The sequence below is a fragment of the Rhinatrema bivittatum genome, chromosome 3 (assembly GCF_901001135.1).
Source record: "Rhinatrema bivittatum chromosome 3, aRhiBiv1.1, whole genome shotgun sequence".
NCBI lineage: Eukaryota > Metazoa > Chordata > Amphibia > Gymnophiona > Rhinatrematidae > Rhinatrema > Rhinatrema bivittatum.
In genome coordinates this window covers 558785755-558807751 of record NC_042617.1, presented here as the reverse complement: position 1 = coordinate 558807751, position 21997 = coordinate 558785755, and the positions used below count along the sequence as shown (strand labels likewise).

General features: G+C 41.6%; 1 protein-coding gene across 1 annotated transcript in view; it reads right to left on the bottom strand.

The window, feature by feature from the left end:
• The window catches only part of REPS1 (RALBP1 associated Eps domain containing 1), a 566482-nt gene that overhangs the window by 488381 nt on the left and 56104 nt on the right, over positions 1-21997 (bottom strand). The window contains 1 exon segment of the mRNA XM_029596463.1: positions 1543-1666. Within this exon segment, the coding sequence (XP_029452323.1) occupies positions 1543-1666 (124 nt within the window).

Sequence of the window (21997 nt, the reverse complement as noted above, 5' to 3'; positions counted from 1 at the left end):
CAGACGCTCAATTTTGCCAGCGTCTGTTCTCGAGCTCGCAGACAGCCACGGGCTCGGAAACTGGACGCCGGCAAAATTGAGCATCCGGTTTTCGACCCGACAGCTGCCAGCCGACTTCAAATTTTTTTTTTCCCCTTCGGGACCTCCGACTTAATATCGCCATGATATTAAGTCGGAGGGTGCACAGAAAAGCAGTTTTTACTGCTTTTCTGTGCACTTTCCCAGTGCCCAAAGAAATTAGCGCCTACCTTTGGGAAGGCGCTAATTTCTGAAAGCCAAATGTGCGGCTTGGCTGCACATTTTGTTTTCTGAATTGCGCGAGAATACCTAATAGGGCCCTCAACATGCATGTTGAGGGCCCTATTAGGTTCGAGGGATTGGACGTGCGTTTTCGGCCCCTTACTGAATAAGGGGTAACAATAGCACGTTGAGAATGCGCGTCCAATGGCGGATTAACAGTGCGCTCCGGAGCGCACTGTACTGTATCGGCCAGTAGATTAGGTGATTAACAAACACGATTAAATAAATACTACAAAGTATTTAAAGCACTAAGCTCCTCAAATCTTTTCTTAGCAATAGCTGTTCCACATGGAAAAATGGTCATCCATCTTTAGTACCTGTCCATTGTTCTTGGGTTATAACTTGAGTATCTAGTTTTACTTGGGGCAGGAGAGAGGAGGAGGAGAGATTCAACATTTTTCTGTTTATATTTGTCTACATATATTATACTGAGCACAAATCTAGTATTTCCTACCTTTTGATGTGGATACTTGCACACAAAAAAACAATTCATGTTACTGATATAACATTTGTTTGTATGGCTATCATTCACTGACCTCTGCTTAAGCCTTTACATCACTAACTAATCACAGTTCAAACTCATATTATAGTGGGGATACAGAACAAGCCATGCTTGAACCTTTCTAGTGAGACTGGTTAATAGGCTCTATCATCAGCTTCTTCATATAAAAGTAGTTTGTTCAGGAAGAAATTGTCCCATACATTTTTCCTGCCATTCTATTCATACATATTTGTTTTTTCTCTAACTTCCATTTTATTATGTTCTCCATAAAAACAGAAAGCCTTAGTTATTTATAACTCTCTCTTTCTAAATGTATGTCATTCTGCTGCCAAAGCACATTGAGATCCATATTCAAAGGCTTTGTCTGGATAAGTTTTTGAGTAACCTGGATAAAAACAAAATTTTCCTCCACTCCCTGGCTAAATTGTGTTCAGGTAAAGTTATTTGGAAAATATTTAGCTGGATTAAAAAAAAAAAAGGTGGTGATGGGTGGCATTCAAAGGCCTAGCTATACTTTAGCCAGTGTGCACCAACATTCAGCACTACATGGTTAAAGTTAACTGTACTTGCCCACTCACTAGTCCACTAATATCAAACTTACTGTATATAAAAAGTCAATACAATTAAATACTAATTTTTAACTAAATACTAGGTTTTATTTGAAACTACACACATTATGACAGCATTCCCTATTTTTGGTTCAGAAATATTTATTAAAAAAAAGACATTCCTGAAATTACCTGTATTTATACTTTCCATTCTTAAAGGGAGACCAGCCTGAGCCACAGCTACAAGTTTCAAAGCAATATAAAACTGGCTTCTTCCAAAATAGCCAAGTCTTGTTGCACCACATAGTTCCATAACCTGAAAAACACCACCACATGAGTTAAAATATTTATTTCTATGCAGCTAATTTAGAGAAAGTAATTACCTGTAATTTTTATTTATTTATTTTTAAAGACAATGGAAACAGGATACTGGGCTTGATGGACCCTTAGTCTGATCCAGAATGGCATTTCTTATTTCTTATGAATCACCAGTCAGGTTGATGCCATCAGAGGGCAGCAAATTCACAAGTTTGAGCTGTGCTGGAGTCTGCAATCTCATGAGACCCAGAGCGAGAATACAGGCATCAATTACATGGCTCAAACTCTAAGAATTTTGCCATGCCTGCAAGAGTGCTTCCAGGATGGTGCAGGTTAAGTGTCTAAAGGCTTGTGGTCAGAGGCTGGCTGGGGGTTGTGGGTATGAGGCAGGAGTCTAAGGCTGACTGTGGGAGTCCTAGACTTGGGCTTCAAGGCTGGGAACTATGGATATGAGGCAGGCTGGGGAGTCCATGGCTGTCTGGGTAGGAGTTTGAGGCTTAGGGATGGAGGTCTAAGGCTGACTATGGTGGTCCCATGGTTGGCAGTCTGAGGCTGGTGAGATCTAAGACTAGAGGATGAGGGTCCAAGGCTGAGGGCCCGAGGCAGGCTAGTGGTCCAAAGCTAAGGGATGAGGATTCAATTCAGAGCAGTCTTAAGACTGGCAGGGAGGGGTCCAAGGCTAAGGCTTGGGGGGGGGGGGGTGGGAATGGGGTCTAAAGCAGGCTGGCATTCTCTCCCATCTTTGGTGCACTGATGGAAGGGAGAAGGGGAGATTCTAGAAACAAGACAGAAGAAAAGTACCATATGGTTTACTAGTCTGCCTAGCCACACTAACTATTCAGCTTTGCAATCTCTACCTCTCCCTCAGATATTCTCCATTTATCCCATGCTTTCTTGAATTCAAGATACTATCCTCGACTCTACCTCCTCCACAGGAAGGCTGTCCCATGCATCCACTAACTTCTCTGTTAAGAAATATTTCCTTAGATAACTCCCAAGTATATCCTCTTTCACCCTCATTCCCTTATTCTACAACTTCTTTTCCTTTGCAAGGGGCCTGGCCTGCCTCCTGTGCATGGAAACTTTTGAGGTATTTAAATGTGGGTATCCTATTTCCCCATCCCAACTTTTATCAATGATATACGTGTTTAAATCTTTAAATCATCCCCATATGCTTTAGAATGAACACTACTGATCATTTTAGTAGCTAACCTCTGGACCAACTCCATCCAGTTTATATCCTTTTGAAGATGTGGTTTCAAAAATTGTTCACAATATTCCAAATGAGGTCTTGCCAGGGACTTATATAGAGACAATTATCACCTTTCTTCTGCTGACCATTCCTCTTCTTATGCAGCCAAGCATCCTTAGGGCTTCAGCCATCAGATTAAGATCATCAGATACAATCACCCCCTAGATCCCAATTTTCTCTCATGCTTACCGTAGAAGAATTTTACCCCCACTACTGTACTTCATTTGATTCTGCAGCCCAAATACATGACTGCATTTTTTAGCTAAATGTTAGCTGCCAGAATCTAGACAATTCCTTGAGCTTTATTTGCTTCCTAGTGATGAGTAAGGGGTAGGGAGAAAAAAGTATCACATGGGTACAGTGGGAAATTTTATTTTTGGACCACTGAGCCACCATGTTGTTCTTGTGGGTATTGTACAAAAATACACCCCCATTCAACACAAGAACAGGAGACCAGCAGTCCCCACATAATATCCTCCCCTACCCCAAAGAAAGATGATGGGGGCTTGGCTTAAGCATGGGAGAAAACGTATATGTTTCTACTTTTCCAGTTTTGCACTGCATATGGTGTCTGGCTTACATAAGAATATAAGATATGCCATACTGGGTCAGATCAAGGGTCCAACAATGGCCAATCCAAGTCACAAGTACCTGGCAAGTACTCAAACATTAAATACCATATTTTTCGCTCCATAAGATGCACCTGACCATAAGACGACCGTAGGATTCAGAGCTGGAAAATTTAAAAAAAAAAAAAAAAATGGTGTGCTAAACCGGCTCCGTTCCTGGGCGAAGTGAGTCTTATGGAGCAAATTAGGGGAGGGCATAACATTTTTTTGGTCCCCATTTCGTTTTCAGATCTGGGGAGGGCCATTTCTGACCACTCCCCAGATCAGAAAACTTTTAGCATTCTCTTTGTTGAAAAAAAAAAAACCCAACAACAAAAAAAAAACCCATATCAACCCGGCACCATCTTGGCATGGGCCATTCCTTGCTCCTACCATGTGACAGGGGCCGACCAATGGCACTGGTAGCCCGTGATATAGTAAGGGTAAAGGCTATCGGCTCCATTTTGAATACTGGCAGCCGACGGCTGAAGTGCAGGAGATCGCTCCTGGACCCCCACTGGACCACCAGGGTCTTTTGGCAAGTCTTGGGGGGGGGGTCAGGAGGATGGGGGTTGTAGTTAGTTTTTGGGGGGGTTTTTATATTCGCTCCATAAGACGTACCGACATATGGGAAGGGAAAAAAAGTGTCTTATGGAGCAAAAAATACGGTAGATCTCAAGCTACTATTACATATTAATAGTAGTTTATGGATTTTTCTCAACAAACTTATCCAAACCTTTTTTAAACCCAGTTACATTAACTGCCATAGCCACATCCTCTGGCTATGAATTTCAGAGCTTAACTATGCACTGAGAGAAAAACAATTTGGGTTTCTATTAGAGTTTTTGCCTGCACATTTGTAATTTGTGGATCTACTTTGGGGAATTGTTGGGTTATTTGTGACCTATACTGGCCACTGTTGAAGACCAGATGCTGGGTTTGATGGATTTTGCTATGACCCTGCATGGCATTTCTTACATCTTTCGTGGTCAACTATTCTGTATTTAAAGGTCTGTGTGTTCTGCAAGTATACTGAGCTGAGGTATTCTGCTGACATGCAGGAATCTGCAGCAGTCTTGTTCATTATCTTTTCCCAACAGAAGGTATATGTGTGTTCTAGGGCCTGATGTAATATTTGCAGTGCTATATTTTCATAGGTAAGGTAATTGCTATTGGTGTTTGGTGAGTTATGCTATGATTTGGTATAGTATAGCATTTGGCAAGTTTGTAATACATGTGCCGAGGATTATTTTTTGCAGGATTTTGTATTTCACAATGTGCCTAGTAGTGAAGGGAGTTTGTTACTGCTATATAGATGACACCAGAATTTGAATGTTTTCTTTTGTATGATGAGGTGTTCAGGGAAATATCCTACTCTGCCTTCCATTGTGGGGGGGAAGATTCTGTGGCTACAGAACTGGAGGTATAAGATGTATGTTTCGTTTGTTTTTCACATACATTGACAAGCATAAACCTCAATCTCAAGCAAGGGTATATTGTGTATTATTGCAATCTCTCAAATTTATTGCTAGTGCTCTTAATACTTGTAATGTGCCAAACAGCTTCTTTCTGAAGCTTGTATGGTGTAAATACATACAAGCAAAATAAAGAGGAGAATTCGGAAGTACTTTTTGAACAGATGAGTGGTGCCCAAACAAGTGGACAATTTCTGCATCTTTAAGGCTACATTTACTTGGTCTCTTATTACATCTCTTGGTACTTGATGATCTTCTCTCCCTCCATAAATACATAGTAAAGAATAGTTGCTTAGTACTGACACTTGTTAGTAATGTTTGTCATTTTCTCTTTTACCATTAGATCTGGTTTTCTACCATCAAGCTTTTTATTGTTTGGTCTTGGAATTAATTATGCTCTATGATTTATGTGAAGAATGTGTCTAAGAAAGAATGACATTAAATGTAAAGTAAGAAATTTACAGTGGATGAGGAGGGCAGAGCAGGAGTGGAGTTTGAAGGGGCGCAGAGCTTTGCTCTTCCCTCCACCAAAAAGGCATTTTGCTAACCCTAGCTCACTTACTCTTCATGCCCAAGCCACAAGAAAACTTTCCATGTAAGAAACTAAGTCCAAGTTGAATTGATCAAAAGGTTTCATGAGTTGAACCAGGACTACATTGAGGCCACCAAGTTATTGGATATTTACTGACTGAAGATCTGGAATGCCACAACCCTTTCATGAATTTAGAAGAGAGCGGGTGAAGAGAGAGATCTGAGACCTTCCACCTGATGGCGATACACCACAATGACACTAAGAAGAACCTCAAGTGAAGTAGCATTAAGGTACAAGAACGAGAGGAAGAATAGATACTAAAGCAAATCCCTTGGGCTAAAGGAGAAGGGATCTAAGATAGTTGGTCCCATACCAAGTCAAGAACCTCTTCCACTTGAAACCATAGGATCTTCTGATTGAGCGCTTTCTAGCTGAAATCAGCACAACTTCCAACTCCTTCGGAAGAAGCAAGGAAGAGACTACTACATGTTCAGTATCTTCATCATAAGGACCACGGATGGAAGGTTGGGATGCCAAAGCCTATCTTCTTGTCTGAAGAGAGGAGGAAACATTCCCAATGGAACTAGAGATTGAATTGATAGACTGACAAGATATGGAAACCATGCTTACCATGGCCAGGCTGGTGCAATGAGAATTAACCTCATCTTATCCCAATGGAACTTCTGGACAGTCAATGATTAGAGGAATTGCTGCATACACACAGAGTAGATAATTGTTCCATTTTAGGAGGAAAGTGTCGAGAGCTGATCTGTAGCTACTCGGATGCATGGAGCAGAACTTTTGGATTTTCCTGTTGACAGATGAACGGGTTAATCACCAGCTTCTCCCAGCAACTGAACAAATCATCTGTGACTCTTCAATCCAAGGGTGACATGTAGTTGTAACACTCTGCTGAGGAGGTTTGCCAACATAATCCCAGAAGTTGTGTCTCCTGGAGATGAGCATTAGGATAACTTGCCCACAACCAAATTCAGATAGCTTCCTGGCAGAGGACAAGAGTCCATACCTCCCTGATTGTTATAATAGGAATGGCCACTTGGTTGTCCACCTGAATTGATTCTCTTTCCCAATAATCATTTGATGGTAGGCTAAGGCGGAAGACGTGCTTCTCTGGACTTTGTTTCACTCAACATTTTATATCATTTTTTGACCTCTGTTTGCCATAATTTTCATTTTTTTGTGGATCATCAATCATTAAGAACATAAGAACATAAGAAATTGCCATGCTGGGACAGACCAAGGGTCCATCAAGCCCAGCATCCTGTTTCCAACCGAGGCCAAAAACCAGGCCACAAGAACCTGGCAATTACCCAAACACTAAGAAGAATCCATGCTACTGATGCAATTAATAGCAGTGGCTAATCCCTAAGTATAATTGATTAATTACCAATGACTTTTACATGGATAATTTTGTAGTGAAGAAAACCAAGGAAGTATCCACAAAAACAAGGAAAGCAACTGTTGATAAAATGAAAACGGGAGAGATCAGCAGTGAAAGAGGCAAAGAAAGAGCAACCGGTGCTTATGTCTGACAAAATAGCAAAGTACCTTACAAAATGTGTGACAGCAATATTGGAGGATAAACTTGCGAAATTTTAATCTACAATTGAAGAATTTCGAGAAACTGTGACAGCATATAAATTACTGGATCACTATAAATGAACAGAAGCTGGGAAAACATGACACTGAAATGGTTGATCTACAGGCAAAAGTGCGACAACTACAAAAAAAAAAAAAAAAAAAAAGATCAAGTCGAAGAAAACATCAATGACCGAGAAAACTGCAGTGGTTGAAATATTAGTATTCCGGAGACAAAGATCGCAAACTGATGCATTTGTGTGAATATATTATTCCTGAAAAAAATAGGTTTTCAACCGGAACAGATGCCTCTGAAATTGAGAGTGTATACCGAGTGGGGCCTTTATTAGACACCCAGAATAAACCCAGGCCTGTGATCGCATACGAACAATGCTGACAAAATCAAGTTTTGGTTTTTTTTGCAAAAACCAGTCTGTTGTGAGTACAGCACTCTGATGTACCAGGATTTCTCAGCCCAAGCAGCAGTGAAATGCCTGGAAATTACCCTGTATTGTACACAAAGTATAAAAAAAGGAATAAAATTCATGTTGCAATATCCTGCCCAACTATGGGTCTTTCACTATGGGGAAAGCAAGATCTTCAATAATATAGCTGACATAAAATAATTCATGGACACGATGGACAAAGAAGTTTTAGGACAACTGGATGATATCTATGGGTCCTAATTTTTTGGTTGATGAGCATGGGGCTGAACAAAACTGTCTTTTCATTAAAGAGAATATTGCTACATTTTTTTCTTCTCAAGGAACAAATTATGGGCCAGATTTTCAAAGGATTACCGTGCCGGGCCTATTTTCAAAAGGCCCGGCGACCCGTGTAAGTCCCGGGGCTTTATTAAAGGGGTGGGGTCAGAGGCTCCTGGCACAGCGGCCATTTGCCACTGTGCGGGAGATCGCGCACTGGCACAGTTGGCCAGTGCGGGCAACTTACTTCAGCCCCAGGGCTAAAATAAATTTTGAAACAAGAAAAAAAAAAAAGAAAAAGGTAGGGGAGAAAGGGCAGGGGAAGTAGAGAGGGGGAAGTAGGGGAAGGGAAGGTGGGGTGGGGTAGGGAAGGGAATGGGAGAAGGCAGTGCTGCGCACGCAAGGTACACAATTGTCTCCCCCTTGCGCGCGCCGACCCCCAATTTTATAACTTGCGCGTGCAAGTTATAAAATCGGGCGAACATGTACGCACTGGGTAGCGCACGCACATGTACGCCCGCGTGCAACTTTTAAAATCTACCCCTATATATGGATTGATAATGTTGCAATAAATGGAGCCTGACACCGATTGCAGTTGTGACAGCTCTATAAGCACTGACAGTGCTATTCATGGTAGGCGGAGGTCAGGTATTGAAATGTTACCAATTTTATTTTTAGTAACTTTATTGCTACTGTATTGAATTTGTATGTGATGTTACAGTAGGGAAAAGATCTTACAAATACACTGCTTTATTTTTTATGTGGTATTTTTACAACTCAGATCTTCTTAGGTCTGGACTGAAGGGAATACTACCCTTTGATATAATTTGTGAATTACTGAATTATTATTTTTGAATGATTTTAAAGTGCAGATGCAATGCATAACAGATACACATGACGTTTTCCCCATGCCGCTCATACTGAGACAGGTTGAAACTGAGTGAATACTTTGTGCTAGTGTAAGGGACATCCCATTTATTTTTGAAAAGCAAAGGTGGCGTGAAACCGGATGCTATAACCCATTCTCACAGTTTACATTTAAGGGCAGGTTTATATGGTTTGCATTGTGTGGGGATGGACATAGGAAGTGCGAATGCTCGATATGTATGTATAGTGAGAATGGTGCGCCTGGAACGTGTTATTTTCCAACCATTTTCTTAATAATTTGGCCACTCTATTTTCTGTATTAGCAGTGTTTGGCAACTAGGCGCAGGCTGGCAGGTGCCAGTGCTTTCAATATGGCAGACTGAATTTGCATATAACTTATGGCTATGTTATAAATATGTCAAATGATCCGATTTTTTTTCCACTCTTGAAATGTCAATGGTTTACCATTCTCCCATTAAGCGGAGGAAAGTATTGCTATCCCTAAAAAAAAAAAAAAAAAAAAATTTACAAACATTTCTTTCCTTTAAGAAATACTTATGGAGGACAAGGAGCATGTCAAACTTAAAACTGACTGGGTAGGCACATGTGAGTGTTTCTTACTCCGTAGAAAATGAGGCGTTGCTATACTTATGCACAAGAATATGCCACTTCAATGTGAAAAGTGAAAGATTCTCAAGGGAGAATTTTATGGATGACTGGAGACATTTTTGGGAAAAAGATATTAGGAAACATTTATGCCCAAAATCAATATGATCATAAATTTTTTATTCCATTATTAAACAAAGTTTTACCATTTAATAAAATCTCCTCCCAAAGTAATCTGATAGTTAATATACCACCTAACAACCTGTTGGATGTATCTTCTAAATGTACAATGGCAAAAAAAAAATAAAAAAATCTGAGAAGGGTGTATCATTTCTTATGGATGAACTGAAATTGGTGGATAACTAGAGATGCAGATTATACTTTTTTTTTTTCATTTTCACAATTCCTTTTCTAGAATAGATTAATTCTGGATCTCAATCTTTATATAGGGATGGATGTGTTATCTGCTGATATTGGGGAAAGCCCTGAGGCTGATTATTCACCTATAGATTTTAAATTAAGAGTGGGCATCAGAGAGAGGCAACCATTTTCAGGGAAGCTCAATCCAACATGGCTCCAAGAGCCTGAACTAAAAATATTTACGTGCTAGATGGCAGGCTTCTTGCTGACACGACAAACTTGTTTTGATGTCTGCCCCAGATGAAACCCTTTGATGCCAAGGCACAGTTTGTTTACACTTCTCTGTGTCCTGGCACTCATCGCTATTAATTGTAATACAAAAAAAAAAAAGACACAAAAGTACCCATTACATTATTCAGTCTCTGCGATCAGAGACGCTATCACAAAGGCAGTCAAATACATTTTTGCAGTCCTTGCATTTCATTCGCGTGTGTTTGGAGCCATTTCTGAAGAAAACTTTCCCTGATGCTGTGCAACTAGTCTAGTTTTGGGCATCTGTCCTAATGGCGAAACACGATCCATTGTCTGGGGGACCGAAACCTACTGCACACTTTTGAATAAAAGTTAAAAATGCTTAACTACATTTCTGTTGGACTTTTGATCTGATTATTTCTACAAGGATCCCTGAACCTCTAGCGCTATACTAGCGACACATGGCTTGTCACCAGCGTGTATACCACTCATCCTCTCTACATTATTTGCTTTAGGTTTATAAAAATAATTGGAGGGATTGTATGGATGCCTGGGTATTTAGAGGAGACACTTCATATATGGCAAGGAAGAAAAAGGTATTTGAAACACACTGGGCAGCTCTATCACAGGAATTTATGGTGGCAAAGTTAGCTCGCATTAAATGCAAAACTAAGAACACAAAGAAAGCTTTACAGACTTGTAGATTTAATTTAAATCTTTTATTGCAAGAGAAAATGCAAACTTATTTTATACTATAAGGCACAATTTTATAAATACAGTAAATGGGCAAGAAAACTGTTGGCTTGCTTAGTGAGTTCACGGTGGAACTGAACATATATTCTTCTAAAGATAAACAAATGCATGGTATTTTTCATAGATTTTACTAATAGCTTTATTCTCAGTTCTCTGCATCACCAGTAATTAGAGATGATTTTTATGCTAACTTACCATTACCAAAACTTACGAAAACAGACATCCAAAAACTTAATGTTCTTATAATATCAGGAGAAATAGTAGACATGATTAAATCACTTCTTAATTGTAAAAACCCTGGACCAGATGGATATGGAAGTGAATTTTATAAACATTTTAGCCAAGAAATTTCTTCATATCTGGTGGCAAATTTTACATTTGTATTGACCAATTGGAATCTGCCTTCTAAACCAAACTTAGCTTTAATAATCATAGTGCCAAAAGCAGGGGGAGACCCTACTGTACCCTTTTTCGTACAAATATCTGATTAATCAAGATAGCAAATTGCTGGCAAAGAATTTGGCGGGATGGTTGAAGGCTATATTGATTAATCTTATTCACTGAGACCAAGTGGACTTTGTCTCTGGTAAGAACATAAGAACATAAGAACATAAGAAATTGCCATGCTGGGTCAGACCAAGGGTCCATCAAGCCCAGCATCCTGTTTCCAACAGAGGCCAAACCAGGCCACAAGAACCTGGCAATTACCCAAACACCTAGAAGATCCCATGCTACTGATGCAATTAATAGCAGTGACTATTCCCTAAGTAAACTTGATTAATAGCAGTTAATGGACTTCTCATCCAAGAACTTATCCAAACCTTTTTTGAACCCAGCTACACTAACTGCACTAACCACATCCTCTGGCAACAAATTCCAGAGATTTATTGTGCGTTGAGTGAAAAGGAATTTTCTCCGATTAGTCTTAAATGTGCTACTTGCTAACTTCATGGAATGCCCCCTAGTCCTTCTATTATTCGAAAGTGTAAATAACCGAGTCACATCTACTCGTTCAAGACCTCTCATGATCTTAAAGACCTCTATGATATCCCCCCTCAGCCGTCTCTTCTCCAAGCTGAACAGCCCTAACCTCTTCAGCCTTTCCTCATAGGGGAGCTGTTCCATCCCCTTTATCATTTTGGTTGCCCTTCTCTGTACCTTCTCCATTGCAACTATATCTTTTTTGAGATACGGCGACCAGAATTGTACACAGTATTCAAGGTGTGGTCTCACCATGGAGCGATATAGAGGCATTATGACATTTTCCGTTTTATTAACCATTCCCTTCCTAATAATTCCTAACATTTTATTTGCTTTTTTGACTGCTGCAGCACACTGAGCTGACGATTTCAATGTATTATCTACTATGACGCCTAGATCTCTTTCTTGGGTGGTAGCTCCTAATATGGAGCCTAACATCGTGTAACTACAGCTAGGGTTATTTTTCCCTATATGCAACACCTTGCACTTGTCCACATTAAATTTCATCTGCCATTTGGATGCCCAATCTTCCAGTCTTGCAAGGTCCTCCTGTAATGTATCACAGTCTGCTTGTGATTTAACTACTCTGAATAATTTTGTATCATCTGCAAATTTGATAACGTCACTCATCGTATTCCTTTCCAGATCATTGATATATATATTGAAAAGCACCGGTCCAAGTACAGATCCCTGAGGCACTCCACTGTTTACCCTTTTCCACTGAGAAAATTGACCATTTAGTCCTACTCTCTGTTTCCTGTCTTTTAACCAGTTTGTAATCCACGAAAGGACATCGCCTCCTATCCCATGACTTTTTAGTTTTCGTAGAAGCCTCTCATGAGGGACTTTGTCAAACGCCTTCTGAAAATCCAAATACACTACATCTACCGGTTCACCTTTATCCACATGTTTATTAACCCCTTCAAAAAAATGAAGCAGGTTTGTTAGGCAAGACTTCCCTTGGGTAAATCCATGTTGACTGTGTCCCATTAAATCATGTCTTTCTATATGCTCTACAATTTTGATCTTGAGGATAGTTTCCACTATTTTTCCCGGCACTGAAGTTAGGCTCACTGGTCTATAGTTACCCGGATCACCCCTGGAGCCTTTTTTAAATATTGGGGTTACATTGGCCACCCTCCAGTCTTCAGGTACAATGGATGATTTTAATGATAGGTTACAAATTTTAACTAATAGGTCAGAAATTTCATTTTTGAGTTCCTTTAGTACCCTGGGATGCATACCATCCGGTCCAGGTGACTTGCTACTCTTTAGTTTGTCAATCTGGCCTACTACATCTTCCAGGTTGACAGTGATTTCGTTCAGTTCGTCTGACTCATCACCCCTGAAAACCAACTCCGGAACTGGTATCTCCCCAACATCCTCACTAGTAAACACGGAAGCAAAGAATTCATTTAGTCTTTCTGCAATGGCCTTATCTTCCCTAAGAGCCCCTTTAACCCCTCGGTCATCTAATGGTCCAACCGACTCCCTCACAGGTTTCTTGCTTTGGATATATTTAAAAAAGTTTTTATTATGAGTTTTTGCCTCTATGGCCAACTTCATTTCAAATTCTCTCTTCGCTTGTTTTATCAATATTTTACACTTAACTTGACAATGCTTATGTTTTATCCTATTTTCTTCAGATGGATCTTTCTTCCAATTTTTGAAGGATGATTTTTTGGCTAAAATAGCCTCTTTCACCTCACCTTTTAACCATGACGGTAATCGTTTTGCCTTCCTTCCACCTTTCTTAATGCGTGGAATACATATGGACTGCGCCTCTAGGATTGTATTTTTAAACAATGTCCAAGCCTGTTGAACACTTTTAACCTTTGCAGCTGCACCTTTCAGTTTTTTTCTGACTATTTTCCTCATTTTATCAAAGTTTCCCTTTTGAAAGTTTAGTGTTAGAGCTGCAGATTTACTTATTGTCCCCCTACCAGTTATTAGTTTAAATTTGATCATGTTATGATCACTGTTGCCAAGTGGCCCCACCACCGTTACCTCTCTCACCAAATCCTGTGTTCCACTAAGAATTAAATCTAAAATAGCTCCCTCTCTTGTTGGTTCCTGAACCAATTGCTCCATGAAACAATCATTTATTACATCCAGGAACTTTATATCTCTAGCAAGTCCTGATGTTACATTTACCCAGTCAATATTGGGGTAATTGAAATCTAGAACCAAAAGTATATCAGAGCAGACTGCACTTTAAGATAATCTCACATCAAACGAAAAGTGCAGGGAGAGGGTCAATCCTGACAAAAGACTCCAAATGGATTTCAAAGTTGATAAAGATTTTTATTCATTTATGAGGCAACTCCACTGATTCAAATCCCAAGCAACGCTTTACGGCGTCCCCCGACACGGTCCCGTGTTTCGCCTAGGGCTGCATCGGGAGGGTAACACCAACAGGGTTTCTCAATAGGAAGGCTAAAACAAATTGAACAAAATGTCAGGATGCTATATAGGACTTACGCCGATTAAAAATACAAACAATAATCATTCACCATAACTCTTACCTGACAGCTTGGTTTTCTGAATTCTGACAGGGAGCGCACTAACCCTAGACGCTGTCAGGTATTTCAAGGATAGCGGTGGCGCCAAAATCACAGGTGAACCAATGACGTGGGAAAATTATCCCCGTTCATTGGTTCCCGTTCCTGTGAGGTGCCCTAGCAGCATAGTATGTGACCAGTGCTTACTGTGAGAGATCTTATGTGAATAGAAACCATTCTATCTCCCGGTTAAGTCCCTTGGGGGTTACTGAATCTAAGGTAAATATCCACCGCTGTTCAATGCGTCCTAGCTGTTCTGCATAGCAGCCCCCTCGAGTAGGACGTGGGAACACTTCAATGACACTGAACTTGAGGTCAGCGAGGTTATGAGATTTGTTTACCCAGTGCTCTACCAAGGGTTCGTTCTCTCTTGCGTGCCGAATGTTAGAGCAATGCTCTATAATGCGTGTTTTAACCATTCTCGTGGTTTTGCCTACATATATTAAAGGGCACGGACACATGATCACGTAAATGACTCCTGAGGTGGTGCAGTCAGAGTAAGAACGAAGTGGAAAAACTCTGTGAGATGTTGGATGAATGAATGAAGTGGTAGATTGTGTGTATGAACAGACTGTACAATGGCCACAGGGGTGGTGTCCGAATGTGTTGGGTGGATACCGTTGCTGCCCTAAGTCTGCGTGAACAAGTTTGTCTCGTAAATTTTTTCCCCGCCGGTACGTGAACCGTAGGGGGCCAGGGAATACCAACTGCAAGTGCACGCCAGTGTTTGCGGATCATAGTTGTGATTTGACGACTAAGTGTTGAGAATGGCAAAATACAGTTTGTGACTGCGGTATCGGAGCTAGAATGTGGGAGAAACAGCAAATCACGGTTAGTAAATAAAGCCCGTTTCATGGCTCGCCTAACTACCCGCTTAGGATATCCACGGGTCAAGAACCGGGCTGACATGATTTCTGCCTGAAAGAGAAATTCTTCACGAGTGGAACATAACCTACGAAGTCTGAAAAATTGAATTGAATCAGTGGAGTTGCCTCATAAATGAATAAAAATCTTTATCAACTTTGAAATCCATTTGGAGTCTTTTGTCGGGATTGACCCTCTCCCTGCACTTTTCGTTTGATGTGAGATTATCTTAAAGTGCAGTCTGCTCTGATATACTTTTGGTTCTGGATTACCTTGACTTTTGAGCTATTAATGGCGGCCGATGACCAAACATTTAGTTATTCGGAAGCTGATTTGAACGCAGTATTGTCTGACCAGCACTTTTTTGACGAGCCGCTTGATCCAACACCTCCCTTGGTCACCTGGGTGGACGTTATTGACATTCAAAAACGTTTGACTCGCGCAGAATTACATGCGGCGACCCTGATCGAATATTGCCGGGTACGTCGGATTCCGCGAGGACTTCGTGTTCAGAAGGAACCTCGTTTACATACAGATAATCCTACTTTCATCACCAGATGGAACCAGATTCTTAACAAATGTTCCCTGGACCTTATGGTTCTCATCATAGAAACAACAAAAAATTTACAGATTTCTTTACAGGAAGACCTTGCGAAGAACTTGGATACTATTAAGCTTTCTACCCCGAGTGTTACCTTTGAGCAGGAACATTCAGAATTCCTCACTCAGCTAAAAAAATTTCGCACTGACTTAAAAACGGTGAAACAGCAGAAGTTTATTCGAGACGAAACTGACTACAAGTCAGGGTTCGTATACAAATGGATGTCCAAAGCTCGTCCTCCTCCTCCGAGAAAAGTCACCTTTGCGCACAATTCATCCGGCGATTCGTCAGGCGAAGAAACTTCAGCTCCGCATCCACAACCTCCTCGGCAGGACCCAGTGGTAACTCCTTCTATGGCTCCGTCATCTTCAACGTCCGGATTATCATCACGCTATGCCTCTATTGCAGCCTCTTTTTTAGACTCAGGCCAACGTCCGCCGGATCCAGGTATTCTTTCCAAACCCACCCGAATCACCCGCTCCCGGGGCCGGGCACAACAGCCTCAACGGACCACCCGGACCACGACTCAGACTTCCGATCCATGGCTTTAGAGCACTCTTCAGTGTTTAATCTGTCATCTAGACCACTTTCAACCCTTGAACTGAAGGTATTAACCAAGGGCTTGTCATTTGTCCCTACGGTACCTATGAACTTATTTGACTATAAAGTACATATTTACCGGTTTTGTAGACTGTTGAAAATTAAGCAATTTTTTGCCGATGTCCCCTCACCCTCTGATCACTCTTTAGTTCGGCCGAAGTCAAGGTGGATCCCCCCGGGCCCTGGCGATCCGCTTCTCATAACCTTTGAGAGGCTGGTGGACCAGGATCTGAGGGGGCTGGCCTCTGCCCGGCATTATACTCAATTTAATCTCACCAGACAGGAATCTCAAGCGTTGGTAAACCTGCAGAATGACCCCTCTATTATAGTTAAGCCAGCGGATAAGGGAGGGGGGATAGTCATACAAGACAGGGATGATTACATGTTGGAAGCTACACGTCAACTTTCTGACACTTCCTTTTATCAAGTATTATTGGAGGACCCCACCCCTCAGCTACTCCAGGAGATTAAAGTGATTGTGGAGCAGGCAGTTGACCGCCGCATTCTAACTTCTAGAGAGGCTAAATGTTTGATCACTGACCACCCCATTATTCCGGTTTTTTACACGGTACCTAAGGTTCACAAGGATCTTCAACATCCACCTGGCCGTCCCATCGTGGCTGGCATTGGTTCATTATTGGAACCCTTGTCTCAATTTGTGGATCTCTTTCTTAAGCCATTTGTACCACAGATCCGGTCTTACATAAGGGACTCAGTGCACTTTATCACACTTTTACATTCCATACCGTTTCCTACGGAACCGTTTCTGTTAGTCACCTTGGACATAGTTTCTCTCTATACTAACATTCCCCAATTTGAGGCTCTTAGAATCATCGAGAAAGTATTAAATACTCGTCCAAATCCCCAGAGAATTCCAACCTCATTGTTAGTCACGCTGGCATCTTTAGCCCTCACACACAATTATTTCAGATTTCATGACAAATTCTATTTACAGGTAAAAGGCACGGCGATGGGGGCCACCATGGCCCCCAGTTTAGCCTGCCTTTTCGTGGCAGAGTTTGAAGACTCCCAGATATATCCATCAGAAGGGTTTCAACATATTGCAACCTGGTTAAGATTCATTGACGACGTGTTTATGGTCTGGCTAGGTACAGAAATACAGTTGTTTCTGTTTATTGATTGGCTTATTGCTCAAGACTCTAATTTGCAATTTAATTTCAGTTGGCATCAATCACAGATAGCCTTTTTAGACATTACAGTTTTAGTTCACAATGCCCAATTTTTGACCACTATCCATCGTAAAGACACAGACAGAAACACACTTCTGGAGTTTCACAGCTGTCATCCTAGCCCCTTAAGAAACAACATCCCCACGGGTCAATTTTTCAGACTTCGTAGGTTATGTTCCACTCGTGAAGAATTTCTCTTTCAGGCAGAAATCATGTCAGCCCGGTTCTTGACCCGTGGATATCCTAAGCGGGTAGTTAGGCGAGCCATGAAACGGGCTTTATTTACTAACCGTGATTTGCTGTTTCTCCCACATTCTAGCTCCGATACCGCAGTCACAAACTGTATTTTGCCATTCTCAACACTTAGTCGTCAAATCACAACTATGATCCGCAAACACTGGCGTGCACTTTCCATGCAGTTGGTATTCCCTGGCCCCCTACGGTTCACGTACCGGCGGGGAAAAAATTTACGAGACAAACTTGTTCACGCAGACTTAGGGCAGCAACAGTATCCACCCAACACATTCGGACACCACCCCTGTGGCCATTGTACAGTCTGTTCATACACACAATCTACCACTTCATTCGTTCATCCAACATCTCACAGAGTTTTTCCACTTCGTTCTTACTCTGACTGCACCACCTCAGGAGTCATTTACGTGATCATGTGTCCGTGCCCTTTAATATATGTAGGCAAAACCACGAGAATGGTTAAAACACGCATTATAGAGCATTGCTCTAACATTCGGCACGCAAGAGAGAACGAACCCTTGGTAGAGCACTGGGTAAACACATCTCATAACCTCGCTGACCTCAAGTTCAGTGTCATTGAAGTGTTCCCACGTCCTACTCGAGGGGGCTGCTATGCAGAACAGCTAGGACGCATTGAACAGCGGTGGATATTTACCTTAGATTCAGTAACCCCCAAGGGACTTAACCGGGAGATAGAATGGTTTCTATTCACATAAGATCTCTCACAGTAAGCACTGGTCACATACTATGCTGCTAGGGCACCTCACAGGAACAGGAACCAATGAACGGGGATAATTTTCCCACGTCATTGGTTCACCTGTGATTTTGGCGCCACCGCTATCCTTGAAATACCTGACAGCGTCTAGGGTTAGTGCGCTCCCTGTCAGAATTCAGAAAACCAAGCTGTCAGGTAAGAGTTATGGTGAATGATTATTGTTTGTATTTTTAATCGGCGTAAGTCCTATATAGCATCCTGACATTTTGTTCAATTTGTTTTAGCCTTCCTATTGAGAAACCCTGTTGGTGTTACCCTCCCGATGCAGCCCTAGGCGAAACACGGGACCGTGTCGGGGGACGCCGTAAAGCGTTGCTTGGGATTTGAATCAGTGGAGTTGCCTCATAAATGAATAAAAATCTTTATCAACTTTGAAATCCATTTGGAGTCTTTTGTCAGGATTGACCCTCTCCCTGCACTTTTCGTTTGATGTGGGGTAATTGAAATCTCTCATTATTATTGCACTGCCAAATTGGTTTGCTTCCCTGATTTCTCTTAGCATTTCATCATCTGTCTGACCATTTTGTCCAGGTGGACGGTAGTATACTCCTATCACTATACTCTTACCCAACACACATGGGATTTCTACCCATATAGATTCTACTGAGCATTTAGTCTCTTGTATGATCTTTAGCCTGTTGGACTCTATACCCTCCCGGACATAAAGTTCCACACCCCCACCAAGTTGATCCTCCCTATCATTGCGATATAATTTGTACCCTGATATAGCACTGTCCCATTGGTTATCCTCCTTCCACCAAGTTTCTGTGATGCCAATTATGTCAATCTCATCATTTGCTGCTATACACTCTAACTCTCCCATCTTACTTCTTAGACTTCTGGCATTGGCATATAGACATTTCAAAGTGTGTTTTTTGTTTGTTTTAACAACCTGCTTTTCAGTTGTTTGGGATAATTCGGAAATCATTAGTTTTGGTGATTTTTTACATATAGGCATATGGACTATATTTGCTTTTAATGGAACCTCTCTGTTGGGATGCCCTAACTCTCCTGTTTCATTAGTATCCTTCAAGGATACATTTCTCCGAACCATGCACTGCTGAGTGACTGTCGGCTTTCCCCTTTGTTCTAGTTTAAAAGCTGCTCTATCTCCTTTTTGAAAGTTAGTGCCAGCAGCTTGGTTCCACTCTGGTTATGGTGGAGCCCATCCTTTCGGAAAAGTCTCCCCTTTCCCCAAAAGTTTCCCCAGTTCCTTACAAAGCTGAATCCCTCTTCCCTACACCATCGTCTCATCCACGCATTGAAACTCTGGAGCTCTGCCTGCCTCTGGGGTCCTGCACGTGGAACAGGAAGCATTTCAGAGAATGCCACCCTGGAGGTTGTGGATTTTAGCTTCCTACTTAATATACTAAATTTGGCTTCCAGAACCTCTCTCCCACACTTTCCTATGTCGTTGGTGCCCACATGTACCACGACAGCCGGCTCCTCCCCAGCACTGTCTATAATCCTATCTAGGTGGCGCGTGAGGTCTGCCACCTTCGCACCAGGCAGGCAAGTTACCAGGCGGTCCTCACGTCCACCAGCCACCCTGCTATCTACATTTCTAATAATTGAATCGCCAACTATGATGGCAGGCCTAACCCTTCCCTCCTGGGCAGTAGCCCTGGGAGACTTGTCCTCGGTGCGAGAGGACAATACATCACCTGGAGAGCAGGTCCTTGCTACAGGATCACTTCCTGCTACACCAGGGTGATGTTCTCCTACTGGGAGACCTTTCTGATCCAAGGCAGCACTAGGGCTGCCAGACTGGATTTGGGACTTGACTACTATGTCCCTGAAGGTCTCGTCAATGTACCTCTCTGTCTCCCTCAGCTCCTCCAAGTCTGCTACTCTAGCCTCCAGAGATCGGACTCGTTCCCTGAGAGCCAGGAGCTCTTTGCACCGGGTGCACACATACAATCTCTCACCGGCAGGTAAAAAATCATACATGTGACACTCAATGCAAAAGACTGGAAAGCCTCCCTCTTGTTGCTGGACTGCTGCCTTCATCTTAGTTTTATTGAGTTCCTAGTTAAGTTTAAGATACTAAGGGAGTTGGTAGACAGGCAGTTGCTAATATTAGAAAGGTATTGCCAGCAAACACAAAGTTAAACAGGCTTCAGAACAAGCCTACTTGGTCAGTTACAGATAAAAAGCATTTGATAAAATTGGCTGGGATCATCTTTCAGATTATGCAATGCTAAGGATTTCAGGATTCCTTTTTATAACATGTCCACAGATTGTATGAAAGAACTATGGCTAGGATATTGGTAAATGGGGAGATATCCAAGGAATCTGAAAATTTCAGAGAACCCGATATTAACACAATAAAGGAGTGCTACTTCAAACTTCAAGTATTAAAAAGACTAAGACCCCTCCTTCATTTTCAAGATTTCAGGTCTGTCTTACAAGCGATCATTTTTTCAAAAATAGATTACTGCAATGCTCTTCTTCAAGGCCTTCCAGACAACTCCATTAAACCTCTCCAGTTGCTTCAGAATGCAACTGCAAGGATACTCACAAAGTCTAACAAAAGGGACCACATAACACCGATCCTTAAGAAGCTCCATTGGCTCCCAGTCAAATTCAGAATCCTCTACAAGCTTTTAGTAATCACCCACAAAGCCATTCTTAACATCTCTCCGCTGGACCTATCGACCCCCCTGCAACTTCATACTTCAACCCGTCCTCTGAGATTAGCACAAAGAGGGACTCTTAGAACACCTACATTCAAAACCTCCTTTAGTAAAAGAGCCTTTTCCACCGCAGGCCCCAAACAGTGGAACCTGCTCCCACCGGACCTTAGGCTGGAACAATGCCCAATTACATTCAAGAAGAGACTTAAGACACTACTATTCAGACAAGCCTTCCCATAACACTTGTCCTTGCCTCATCCTCCACGGACCTTCTCTTCCTAAGCTCAGATGCCTAAGCAATTTTTCTTCCGCTACCTAAGCTATTTAATATATGTATATTAGTTTCATTAAATCTATGGTAACCCTCCGCTACCCTCCCCCCCCCCACCTTCCAACCCCCTTACAATCCCTCATTCCTACCCCCTCCCTCGGAATACCTTGTTACCCCAAAAAGCCAACTCTTATCAGTTTTTACCAGTTTTGACACGTTACTCCCCATGCCTAAGCTGTATCCAAGTTTTTCTCTCCCCCTGTTCTATGTAAGACAACTTTGTCACTGTTTTATGGTTGCAATGTAAACCTGAGTGATAATTAACTCTGTTATTTGAACTTCAGTATAGAAAAGTTATAAATAAATAAGAGTGTAATTTGTCTCCTATTTCTTTAAACACTTGAGCCCCTTGCAATTAAACTGACAAAATCCTGATTTTGAGTACAAAAACTTTTTGTAGATATTATTAGTTTGGGATTTGGTCAACTCAATACCAGCAATCATGATCATATTTCATAAGTATGGTAATTTTGCAGGATTGGTGATAAATCTTCAGAAAATCGGAAATACTAGCAGTTAATTCAGCTATG